This window comes from Ictalurus furcatus, chromosome 16 (genome assembly GCF_023375685.1).
Source record: "Ictalurus furcatus strain D&B chromosome 16, Billie_1.0, whole genome shotgun sequence".
In the NCBI taxonomy this organism is placed as follows: Eukaryota; Metazoa; Chordata; class Actinopteri; order Siluriformes; family Ictaluridae; genus Ictalurus; species Ictalurus furcatus.
Window position 1 is genome coordinate 28261127 of NC_071270.1, and position 12866 is coordinate 28273992.

At 41.8% G+C, this 12866-nt stretch overlaps 1 protein-coding gene across 11 annotated transcripts in view; it reads left to right on the forward strand.

Annotated features, from left to right (window-relative positions):
* LOC128620257 (rab GTPase-activating protein 1) overlaps positions 1 to 12866 on the forward strand; it is a 77554-nt gene that overhangs the window by 55567 nt on the left and 9121 nt on the right. For all 11 annotated transcript variants that reach the window (XR_008388105.1, XR_008388106.1, XM_053645076.1 and 8 more), the window contains 8 exons: positions 1541 to 1615; positions 1872 to 1997; positions 3734 to 3877; positions 3979 to 4020; positions 5584 to 5712; positions 9535 to 9627; positions 11306 to 11416; positions 11516 to 11620. Coding sequence is in view for 9 of the 11 variants with exons in the window: in XM_053645076.1 (XP_053501051.1) it covers positions 1541 to 1615; positions 1872 to 1997; positions 3734 to 3877; positions 3979 to 4020; positions 5584 to 5712; positions 9535 to 9627; positions 11306 to 11416; positions 11516 to 11620 (825 nt within the window). In the remaining 2 variants the exon portion in view is untranslated. The remainder of the gene's footprint in view (positions 1 to 1540; positions 1616 to 1871; positions 1998 to 3733; positions 3878 to 3978; positions 4021 to 5583; positions 5713 to 9534; positions 9628 to 11305; positions 11417 to 11515; positions 11621 to 12866) is intronic.

The window sequence follows — 12866 nt, forward strand, 5'->3', positions numbered from 1 at the left end:
ATGGACAAGATGGCCGCCGAGTGCTCAGACTTTACCACCAGGGAGTCGTGATCGACGCGGCCTTAACGGCCCAGACGAAGTTCACTCAGACACTTTCACACGCCCGTATTTGTTAAATGATTACTCCGTCTCCATCACCCCCCCCCCCCAGCCTGTTGTAAGGTTACTAGGTTTATTGTGGCGGCGGTGACGGATGGAGGACGCTGGATCGAGTGTTTGATTTGCGTCTTAAGGCGCCTCTTAATAATTCACCACCCCTCCTCTGTGGTGTTTACCGCCATCACTCAGAGCCGCATGGATTTTTTCTTTATTGACCTCGTAATAATTCAGCTCGCTCACTGTACGCCGCGAGCACCCAGGGGACCTCGAGACTGCTCGGTTATTAGGAGTTCACCGGGTTTAATACGGCTGCGCTTTGCCGGGCGGCGGGAAAATAATTACACCGTTTTCAACTCGACCAGAGACGCACTTTTTATTTATTTTGTAAAAGGAGTAGTAACAATCAAACATTTAATCAATCAACCTTTTATTTGTTCTTTTAAAGTCTTTAGTTTTGCACCTGTGTCCTAACAAGTAACGAAAGCTGGTATCTACCATTTTTAACCACAGCTTAAACTTTTATCGCCACGAAAATTTCCCAAAACCTTCCAAAAGTAAGCGCGGGGGAACACGGCGATGATTTGAGCACGTTTCACGTGGCATGTTTCCTTCGTCTCGTCTGAACAAAAGTATAAACGCTACAGAGATTTAAAAACGGTCACAGGACGAAATACAGAAGCTGAAGCGCTTTCTTCTTCAGCCTGGGGGCGTGGCCTAACGTCTGAAGTGATTACTTCAGCCCAGGGGGCGTGGCCTAACGTCTGAAGTGATTACTTCAGCCTGGGGGCGTGGTGTAACATCTGAAGTGATTACTTCAGCCCAGGGGGCGTGGCCTAACGTCTGAAGTGATTACTTCAGCCCAGGGGGCGTGGCCTAACGTCTGAAGGTGGAGAGTGTAGCTTAGAAGTGATTTTGAGGATTTATTTTATTATTTTTGTTATGAAACAAATGTTTTTATTTATTAATTTATTATTTTTTTAGATGGCGTGTCATGACCTCAACAAGATAGTAGCTAATCTGGTAGCTGTAAATGTCCCCTACTTCCGATACCTTGTTGCGGTGTAACCATGGCAACAAATGTTAACTGTTTACTGTTTACAGAAGAAAATATAGTGGATTTAAGCAAAAAAAGGAAACGTTTATAGGTTACAGTTATGTAAACATGTATATTTTTTTTATTAAAAGCAACAAGAACAAAGCGAGAATAGGTGCGAGATGTAACCGTGGCAACAAATGAAATGGATGCCGGTGAAGGCAGGTCCGTACGTAGTACGTGGTGTAGTTTCTCACGACGTCGTGACACTGCTTGGACGAGTAGACGTAACCGTGTATGATGTCATCCATGACGCGGTTATGACCTCGTTATGCTACATGTGAACTTTTGTGTCCCTTAAAGCAGTGCTTATAACATGTTTATAACACGTGTCTCTTCTTCTCCCAGGCCTACTCTGTGTACGACGAAGAGATCGGCTACTGTCAGGGCCAGTCCTTCCTGGCTGCCGTGCTGCTGCTACACGTGAGTCACATGCGCAGTTCTGGTGGCAGGGAATTCTGGGAAATGTAGATTTATTAGATTTGATCATTATGGAGGAGTGTTTACACAGCTGGATCGCTTCAGCAACAAATAAACAAAGCAAAACCAGGGAACTCGGTTCCAGATGTTCTCCAGATGTATGTCTTCATGTCAATTGCAGAACATCATGGTGATGGAGAAAATAATACTGTTTGAAATGTGTGTGTGTGTGTGTGTGTGTGTGTGTGTGTCCGTCCAGATGCCAGAGGAACAGGCTTTTAGCGTTCTGGTGAAGATCATGTTTGACTACGGTCTCAGGGAACTCTTCAAACAGAACTTTGAAGACCTACACTGCAAGTTCTTTCAGCTGGAGAGACTCATGCAGGTGTGTGTGTGTGTGTGTGTGTGTGTGTGTGTTTATATTAATACGTGCATTCTAATATATTATCGTTTCTGTAGTCACGGCTCATTCACAGGGACTTGTAAAGAAATTAAGGTAAACTTTTCTTAAAGTAAGGAGACATCTGTTTAACCTTTATGGAAGGAGTCTCCAGTGCAAAAAGTGCCACGAAAACAGCTCAGAGGCGTCGAGGCGTGGACTCCACGAGACCTCTGAAGGTGTGTGTGGGATCTGGCACCGAGACGTCAGCAGCAGATCCTTTAAGTCCTGTAAGTTGTGAGGTCGGGCCTCCGTGGATCGGACATGTTTGTCCAGAACGTCCAACAGAAGCTGGATCGGATTGAGATCTGGGGAATCTGGAGGTTGAGTCAGCACCTTGAACTGTTTGTCATGTTCCTCAAAGCGTTCCTGAACAGTGTGTGCAGTGTGTCAGGGAGCGTTATCCTGCTGAACGAGGACACTGATATTAGGAACACTGTTACCATGAAGAGGTGTACTCGGTCTGGAACAGTGTTTAGGTAGGTGCTGCGTGTCAAAGTAACATCCACGTGAATACCAGGATCCAAGGTTTCCCAGCAGAACGTTACCCGGAACATCACACCGCCTCCACCAGCTCGCCTTCTTCCCATAGTGCATCCTGGTGCCGTCTCCTCCCCACCCGCTCACACACCCGGCCTCCACATGATGTAAAAGAAAACGTGATTCATCAGACCAGGCCGCCTTCTTCCATCGCTCCATGGTCCAGTTCTGATGCTCACGTGCCCACTGTAGGAGATTTGGGAGGTGTACAGGGGGTCAGCATGGGCGCTCTGACGGGTCTGCTGCTACACAGCTCCATACGCAGCAAGCTGTGATGCTCTGTGTGTTCCGACTCCTTTCTATCTGCATTTTGGAGAAGCTCTGACCCAGTCGTCTAGACATCACAACCCAACCCTTATCAGAGTCACTCGGATCCTTACACTCGCCCATTTTTCCTGCTTCCAACACGTCAACTTCCAGAACTGACTGTTCATTTACTGATGAATAAATCCCACCCCCTGACAGCTGCCACGGTAACGCCGTGATCACCGTTATTCACGTCACCTCCCAGTGGTGTTAACGTTATGACTGATCTTTCTCTCTCTGTGTGTGTGTGTGTGTGTGTGTGTGGGTGTGTGTGTGATGATGTTATTGTCTCTTTTAACAAGGCATTGTGAGTACTTCAGCTGAGTAAAAAAGAAAAAGTGCAGCATAGAAAAGTACATTTCTAAAAAAGCTCTCCATCAGCTGTGCAAGCAAAACACACACACACACACACACACACCCCTATATTTCAACACCTTGTGTTTCAGCTTTATTTTTGAAACTCAAAGCAGTGTGCTCATTTTTAAAAACTCAATTTAAAATATTTCTCTCTCTCTCTCTCTCTCTCTTTCACCTCCCTCCCTCTCTCTCTCTCTCTCTCTCTCTCTCTCTCTCTCTCTCTCCTCCTCCCTCTCTCTCTCCTTCCCCCTCCCTCTCTCTCTCCCTCTCTTTCCCCTTCCCCTCTCTCTCTCTCTCTCTCTCTCTCACTCACTCTCCCTCTCTTTCCCCCTCTCTCCCTCTCTCTCTCTCTCTCTCCCTCTCTTCTTTCCCCCTCCCTCTCTCTCTCCTTCCCCCTCTCTCTCTCTCTCTCTCTCTCTCTCTCTCTCTCTCCTTCCCCCTCCCTCCCTCTCTCTCTCTCTCCCTCTCTCTCTCTGCAGGAATACATTCCAGATTTGTACTCGCACTTCTTAAGTATAGGTTTGGAAGCTCACATGTACGCCTCCCAGTGGTTCCTCACGCTCTTTACAGCCAAGTTTCCTCTCTACATGGTGTTTCACATCATCGACCTGCTGCTGTGCGAGGTGTGACGCTGCGCTCGCAATATTCATTATTGATCATTCATCATTTATTATTCAGCTGAAGTGGAGTCTTTGTCTGAATCGTTCTTTTCTCTCTGTTACAGGGAATCAGTGTCATCTTTAATGTAGCTCTGGCTTTACTCAAGGTAACACACACACACACACACACACACACACAGTTCTTTTGAAGTTAACGTTTTTTTTTGCTATTTTGAAGCTTAAAAACATTTTTATCAACAATTTGAATGTTATTTTAATGATTTATAGGCACGATCAAACTATTCACATATTCAGCTCATGAAACGTTTACATTAATATTATAATGCCGTATTAAAGCTTTTTATTTTAAAGTTGACGTTTTTATTATAACCGTCATTAGATTCGAGCGTACTTGTGTATTGAGGTTTGGATTAAACCCGGTCAGTTCTGGTCACCAGTCAAATAACTAAATAATTCTATATGAAATTCACGTCTGTAACACAATGTTTTCATTAAAAATACTTATCCAGTAACAAATAAAATAAAATAAAAACAAACAAACAAACAAAAATGTTTCAATTCCATCACTGTAACAAAATTAAAGAATTTGAAACATTTAAACAATAATTAATCCCACCAGAACTGTGAAACAAAATGTTAAAAACAAACAAACAAACAAACAAACAAACAACCAAACGATTCAATCCAACCAGTCCTGTGAGGAAATGGAAAAAAGATTGAGTAACAAAATTTTAGAAATTGGAAGAATTTAAAAAATCCACCACTAACATTTTTTCAAAATCTGCCATTCTGACAAAATTTAAACAATTAAAACAATTCCAGCAGTGTACCAAAAATACAAAAATTTAAATATTCTACTACTGTAAAATAATTTAAAAAAAATAATAATAAATGATAAACCACCAGTACTGTGAGAAAATAGGAAGAAGAATGGGGGGAAAATCCACCACTGTAACAACAACAACAACAAAAAATTCAGTCCTACCAGTACTGTGATAAAATGGTGGGGGAAAAACAAGTACTGTATAAATAAAAAAAAATAATAATAATAAAAAAAATTCTACTACTGTATCTGAATAAATAAATAAAATGCCACCAATACTGTGAGAAAATGGCAAAAATGTGAAAAACAAATTCCAACACAAAATGAAACGTTTTTTTAATGTAATTCCACGTGCTGTAAGAAAAAAGTAAAAAAATGCTCATTTTACCTAAATTAAAAAATTGAACGAAAACTTTTTCATCACCAACATTTTGAAAAATTCCAGCTCTGTAACAAAAATTTTCACATTTTGAAAAAAAAAAAAAAAATATATATATATATATATATATATATATATATATATATATATATATATATATATATATAAAATATATGTATATATATATATATATATATATATATATATATATATATAAATAAAAATTGTAACATTTTAATTCTAACGCTATAATAAAACTTTAAATATATTTACATTTTATTGTTTAAAATTACAATAACAAATTCTGGACACACACGATCGAACGTTCATTATTTCTTTTGTTCTGAATGATGAAATTGTAAGATCTTTTACTTTTTTATTTATTTATTTTTTAATTAATAATTTTTTTTTACGTGAATTGTTTTGAAAGCAACTCTCTAGTGTTTTCCTCACAGTTTTGATCAAATCCTAAGTATCTAAGTACCTTTCTCTTTTCCTTCTCTCCAGACGTCGAAGGATGACCTTCTGCAGGCCGACTTTGAGGGAGCTCTGAAGTTCTTCCGTGTGCCCGTGCCCAAACGGTACCGCTCCGAAGAGAACGCCAAGAAGCTCATGGAGCTCGCGTGTAGCATGAAGGTAACTTGCACACAAAACATGATGGTATGAATAAATATATCAACGCTTTTACAGTTTACATTTTAAAAGGAATCGATGTTTATCAGTGATATTTTTCTTACAGTTTAATTTGAAAATTCCTCTAGGCGTCATAACTTCCGGAATCTCTTTTATTTATTTATAATGCACTTTACAGAAATTGAAATAAAAATGTTTTATCAGTGCAGTGTTTCTCTGTGGCCAGCAGAGGGCACTGTGGTGTAACGTTACAGATTTCATTCTGACTCTGCGAGTGTGTGAGAGATCGCTAACGATATAATCATCTCTGATTTATATGCTTTTGGATATTTCTACAGTGAAGGGAGTGAGGGAACGTTATCTCTATCTCTCTCTCTCTCTCTCTCTCTCTCTCGATGTTTCTTCTGTTGGGCCACACCATAACGATTTTGTGAATTCATTAAATCAGCGAAGTTAAATGTGGCGTAAAGACAACGATTCTCTTCATTAAAGAACGCACTGAAGAAAATTTTCGTACAGCTCTAATTACAAGCACCAGAGGATTCGATTACTAGCATTATGAAGATGTTTCTTTTAAAAAAAAAAAAACCTGCTTAATTCACGAGGTGGAGCATTATCTATATGATTGGATTGAATATTATTTCAGTGGGAAAACACCACCTTTATACTTGTTTTCTTGGAGGCGTGGCCCAGAGGGGCGGAGTGATACCATTCTGTGCTGAGAGGTCAGACTGTGTTACTTAGACTGTGTTCTTACCTCGAGCTGTGAGTAGTGACCGAAAGCATAAGGTCACAAGTACCGGCAACGGAAATGAGGTTCCTCCACACGGTCCTTCTTACTTGGTTGTGCTCTTTATGATCCTGGAGAACCTTGGAGTCGAGCGTCTGCGCCTCTGAATTTTGAGGTGGTTTGGACACCTTACAAGTATGTCGCTGGTGAACAGTCCAGAAAGTGGAGCTGGATCTGATCCAACTCCTCCTATAAGCCTAATCCATCACCCCTAACCCCATCACTGTACAATACGCTCTACTCCTTTGGACTTTTGGCCCAGTTAGGCGGAGCCGGATCGGGTCCCTCTCTACCTCATGGTGTATTTGTTCTGCAGCGAGGAGTACTTGGGTAGATCAGTATCAGGACTCGGGAGAGGTTATATCTCACGGTCGGCTTGGGAACGTTTGTGGAACATCCCGGAAGAGCTGGAATCTGTGGTTGAACCGAGCTTCTCGACCTGCTCCCTCCGAGTCCCCCAGCAGAGAATGAAGGAGTGAACGAGTTCTTGGGCACGGACATGCTCCTGTGCCTTTAAGAAGTGTGCGTGATTGTTAAAGAGTGGAAATCAGAGGACAGGGAGGGGAAAATAAGTGCAGGGGAGGTGTAGGTGGTGTAGAGGGCACGGCTCTATCACCTGCAGCCTCATTCTGTCAGTGCAGAGACTGCAGCAGGAGGCCAGGTGGCTGTGAAACTCATCTGCTAAAGTCATGGGAGTGCAGTGAGGAAAGATCAAGGACACATACACACACACACACACACATTCTTAATGTGGCTCACATTCATAACCCAGGCTTCATGCTGCTAATGTTGAAGCATAGAATCACATCATGTGTCACTCTGGACTCTTCTGTCTGCAGGTCTGATCCTCATGGTTCCTCCGCTGGGCGCCAGGTTCACCCACACACTCCCCAACACAAAGCCCTGATTCTGTCTCTCTCCCACACACACACACACACACACACACACACACACACACACACTCACTCACACACTCACTCACACATATTCACACAACCCCCTAAAGCTCTCTAAAGCTGTGCCTCTGAATGCACTGTCTGTATTTAAACACTTTCTGAATGGCCTCTTGTGAAAGACCACACGAGGTTGCCAGGTCTGTGTAATAAAATCCACCCAAACGATCAATAAAAGCCGACACTTGTTAATCCTGCGTTAAACTCCATAATCATGGCTGCTGTTGCCAGATTTACTAAACATCACGGTTTGATATCATTACAAACATTTTCATACATTTATACAGTAAATATAAACATAGTTTGTTATTATTTATTTATATATATTTATATTTACCACCACTGTCCTAGTTTCTACAGTGTAATAGACCATGCATTTACAGTTTGCTTTCAAAAAGGATTTAAGGAAACCCCTTAAAACACTATGGGTTGTTCTCTTATAGGAAAATAATCCTAAAATAATCCTTTTTCTGATCGTCATTCCAGACATTTGTTATATTTACACCAAAATACGGTCTGTTTTGGATTGATATAAAAGGTGTAGATTGATAGAAGCACACCTTTATTAATGTGTATCTTACTTGTTTGTTTATGTATTTGTTTATAATTAGGACAGGGGGCTTATTTGGAACATATACCAGGCAGGTACAGGTTTAAAAAAAAATTCCGTGTGTATATATTTATTTATTTATTTATAATAAAAAAACTGAGATACAAATATGAATTCAGATATCTGGGGATTCAAATAACCACACCTGTCACTAACCTGGGGATAAAACACACACCTGGCAGCTGTGCACCCCACTCATCCGTTTTATATCTGCAACACACACACACACATACACACACACGTTCCCTGAGTGTACAGAGAGCGTATATGGTGGTGAATGTTCTGAGCACATGGCTGTGTGGACGCTCGGTGGTATTAGAGAACAGAAAACCACAGCTCTCTGTAAATAACGCTAATTTACGCTAGGCGTATTTATGGCGCGCTCCGGGATCCGGAATGTTCTGGCCTGAAATGTGCTGGTCCTGGAAACACAGTAGCGGCTTGTCTGCAAATTGGGTTAGTCAACAAGAAGAGCTGCGGCGTGAGCCGCAAGAATGATAAATACAGCTCAGAGCTCTGCGTGTGGAGAAATTACATCCTGATGGACTGATTTTTATTAAAGCGGCCACATTCCAGAGGAGGGGTTTTCTGGGTTTATTTTATTTCATTTTAGTCTTCTTCTTTTTTTTTTTTTTTTTAGGACATGACACAAAAAAAAAGCATTTAGGAGATGTTCAGGATTTATTTTAAACTCACGAGAAATATTAAAATAACTCTGGAAACATGTCTGCTTTGTCTTTTATTAAAAATGCCAAGATCTATGAATATGCAAATTTAGGAACGCCCCCACATCCCCAGCTTCCAAACAGGGTTCTACGTTACTATAAGGGTGTGTTGGGCATCTAGGGTCATATCTGGAGTTGAATTAAGGTTTAAATTGCATACGGTATCCAGACCTCATGTTGTACTCGAGCGTTATTCAGGATTTACGTGAAAGCTACGCGAAAGGGGCGGAGTTTAAGTAAAACCGAGGTGTGTCTGTGACCTGTTGTGGTTAATCGGTCAGACTGTGGCGCTGGAATTAATACTGCTCCACCCTCGAACCGATCTCGATAAAGGAAAACGTGCTTAAGTTTAACGTCGGGAGTCGTGCGTAAGTGAGACACGCCCCTGTTTTAGACAAGCTCCACCCCCTCATGTTTAGCTCTTGTGTAACTTCTGAATAGCGCTTAAGTCTATAGTTACGTTTGAGGTCTGAATACTGATGTGTGTAACGTGAGTATTTAATCTTCACTTAACTCTGAATACTATACAACTTTATTATTATTATTATTATTATTATTATTATTATTATTATTAAGTTGAGAAGCGAGTGAGCTCTGAGTTCTTCATAAGATTTCAAGTTCATGGCAGAATGCAGTGCAGCCTGACATTGTTTCAACTTTTTTGCATCATCTTGTCACTCTAACACGTTCACCAAGCATAAAGTGTGTGTGTGTGTGTGTGTGTGTGTGTGTGTGTGTGTGTGACAGATCAGTCAAAAGAAGCTGAAGAAGTATGAGAAAGAGTATCACACGATGCGAGAACAACAGGAACAGCAAGAGGCCCCCATCGAGAGATATGAGGTAACAACCATGTGTGTGTGTGTGAGAGAGAGAGAGAGAGAGAGAGAGGCGAGCTCTGTAGTGTGACGGCTCTGAGCTGTCCCTCGTTAGCATACACGCTGTGTGTCAGTAATGAGCAGCGATCTGAGCGAAGTCTCACCTCCTGGCTCTGTGGACGAGTGGAGCGACAGAGCGGTGGGAGAGAGGGATTGGGTAAAAATAAGACGATGGAAGGATCACTGATGACTGAGCTCCACTCTGCTCAGGAGAACCTTACACACCTGGTTCACTGCTCGGATGCTGTTCCAAAACGAAAACTGTCTAAACAGCCCACGTTCCACGTAAAGTGCACTAGATAGGGTCTACTGAGCATATAGAGCACTAGATGGGGTCTACTGAGCATATAGAGCACTAGATAGGGTCTACTGAGCATATAGAGCACTAGATAGGGTCTACTGAGCATATAGAGCACTAGATAGGGTCTACTGAGCATATAGAGCACTAGATAGGGTCTACTGAGCATATAGAGCACTAGATAGGGTCTACTGAGCATATAGAGCACTAGATAGGGTCTACTGAGCATATAGAGCACTAGATAGGGTCTACTGAGCATATAGAGCACTAGATAGGGTCTACTGAGCATATAGAGCACTAGATAGGGTCTACTGAGCATATAGAGCACTAGATAGGGTCTACTGAGCATATAGCGCACTAGATAGGGTCTACTGAGCATATAGCGCACTAGATAGGGTCTACTGAGCATATAGTGCACTAGATAGGGTCTACTGAGCATATAGTGCACTAGATAGGGTCTACTGAGCATATAGAGCACTAGATAGGGTCTACTGAGCGTATAGAGCACTAGATAGGGTCTACTGAGCATATAGAGCACTAGATAGGGTCTACTGAGCATATAGAGCACTAGATAGGGTCTACTGAGCATATAGAGCACTAGATAGGGTCTACTGAGCATATAGAGCACTAGATAGGGTCTACTGAGCATATAGAGCACTAGATAGGGTCTACTGAGCATATAGCGCACTAGATAGGGTCTGCTGAGCATATAGTGCACTAATTAGGGTATTTGGGCATATAGTGCACTAGTTAGGGTATTTTGGGCATATAGTGCACTAGTTAGGGTCTTTTGGGCATATAGTGCAGTAGTTAGGGTCTTTTGGGCATATAGTGCACTAGTTAGGGTATTTTGGGCATATAGTGCAGTAGTTAGGGTATTTTGGGCATATAGTGCACTAGTTAGGGTCTTTTGGGCATATAGTGCAGTAGTTAGGGTCTTTTGGGCATATAGTGCACTAGTTAGGGTATTTTGGGCATATAGTGCAGTAGTTAGGGTCTGTTATAATCCTCAGGTTAATAGCTCATTTTTATCTGAGTTCAGAATTTGGAGTGAAAGTGCTTTACATAGGAAAGGCACAGTAAGATATTAGTGATGCAGTAATCTATAATCACTAAAGGCCTTACCTGTGTATCGTCTGATCAGGTGTGTGTTAAACCTGTATATAAAATGAACCCGAGTGTGTTGTGGTGTAATTGTTCTCCGCCTGTCTGGATGTGTGCTTTAAGAGCTCTCATGTCAAAGGTTGCTCTGTTCACTGGCACAGTTAATGATCACACACACACACACACACACACACAGTCACAAGACAAGCGAGTCACACGGTCTCTGTTCTCTCGTCCACAGCGGGAGAACCGGCGTCTGCAGGAAGCCAACATGCGTCTGGAGCAGGAGAACGATGATCTCGCTCACGAGCTGGTCAGCAGTAAGATCTCGCTCAGGAAGGACCTGGACAACGTGAGCTGCTCTCACTCAGCTTCTTTAACATCCTTTCTGGTACCCTGATGTGATCAGTTAAAAAGTGTGTGTGTGTGTGTGTGTGTGTGTGGCGTTCAGGCGGAGGAGAAGGCCGACGCCCTAAACAAAGAGCTCCTCATCACGAAACAGAAACTGATCGACTCGGAGGATGAGAAGAGACGGCTGGAGGATGAAGCGGCGCAGGTCAGCCATATTGTCTCTCCGTTCCTCCTGAGGGAAATATCACGCTATCACTGTGTATATCGATATATACTTTTTATTCTTCCTCCTCCACTCTTGTGTTAGAACCTCAGGAAAGTTCTCCAGGGCAGGTTCTGTGGATTAACACAGGATCTCGGGAGAGCTGAGCTCATATTTCGACGATCATGTCCTCAGAAAGAGGAGCCAAAGGGCATGCGTGGGTTAAATACGAGTTCATGTGGATGATTTCCCTTGTGGAGGTGTGTGTGTGTGTGCGTGTGTGAAGTATAGTTATAAGAGATATAAGAACAAATACGCAAAATTTAGCGAAGAAACTAGGGAAATGCACGGGATATTTCGGAGATTTTGGGAAATACCTTAAAAAAATTCCATATAAATTGGATCATTACGGTGTAGAAATGGCGTTATAGTCCGGTTTTAAATTTAGAGTTTCTAAATGAAGCTGTTCATCTGAGGAATGAATCCTTTTTGGAGATGGAACGACTTTTTCAGAGGGAAGTATTTGAGGTAGTTGTGTGGCTCTGATGGCGTATGGATACGACGGAGCTTAAATTTACCGGAACTACTTTTCCCTGAATTTCTCCCGTGTTGGAAAATTTGGAAAATTAATTAAAACGTATATTAGAACGGATTTATCCGCTCTGAACCCTTACCCTATCGATTTATTCCATTTTTCCCCCACAAATCGGTCTCTTCTTGAACACCTGTGATGTTCCTGAGCAAATTTAATCCCTTTTATTGCCGTATATTTTCATTTGAATCGTTTTATTTATTTATTTATTTATTTATTTTTTAGGTGACCACTTTCTATGAGAAGCAAATTTGGAGATTTTATTCTTCTCTCAGTCTACAGATGCCCTGGAGGGAGATTTATTTCATTATGGACGTGTTTAGAACCTATTTTATACGTACCTCCTATTTATTGTTTTCAATAAGTGTCCATTTTTTTGAGGATTTCTCCACTTAGGAGGACGTTTTTCCAAAAGCTTTTCCAAAAAAAGAAATCTATTTTGTGAGGAGCAACCTTGGAGATAACTGCGCTTTAAAATGTCGTTATTGAACCTCGAACACGGCCGCTCAGCCTGAGGTTATGTACATAATAACTCTGACTCTAAGGCGCCGGCTGTGTAAATGACACGAGCTAATTTTATACACGTTGCTTTTATTTGACTCGAGAGAGACGAACAGTCTGAGGTGAAGGTGAAGCTTGTACCGTCGTTTCTGGTTT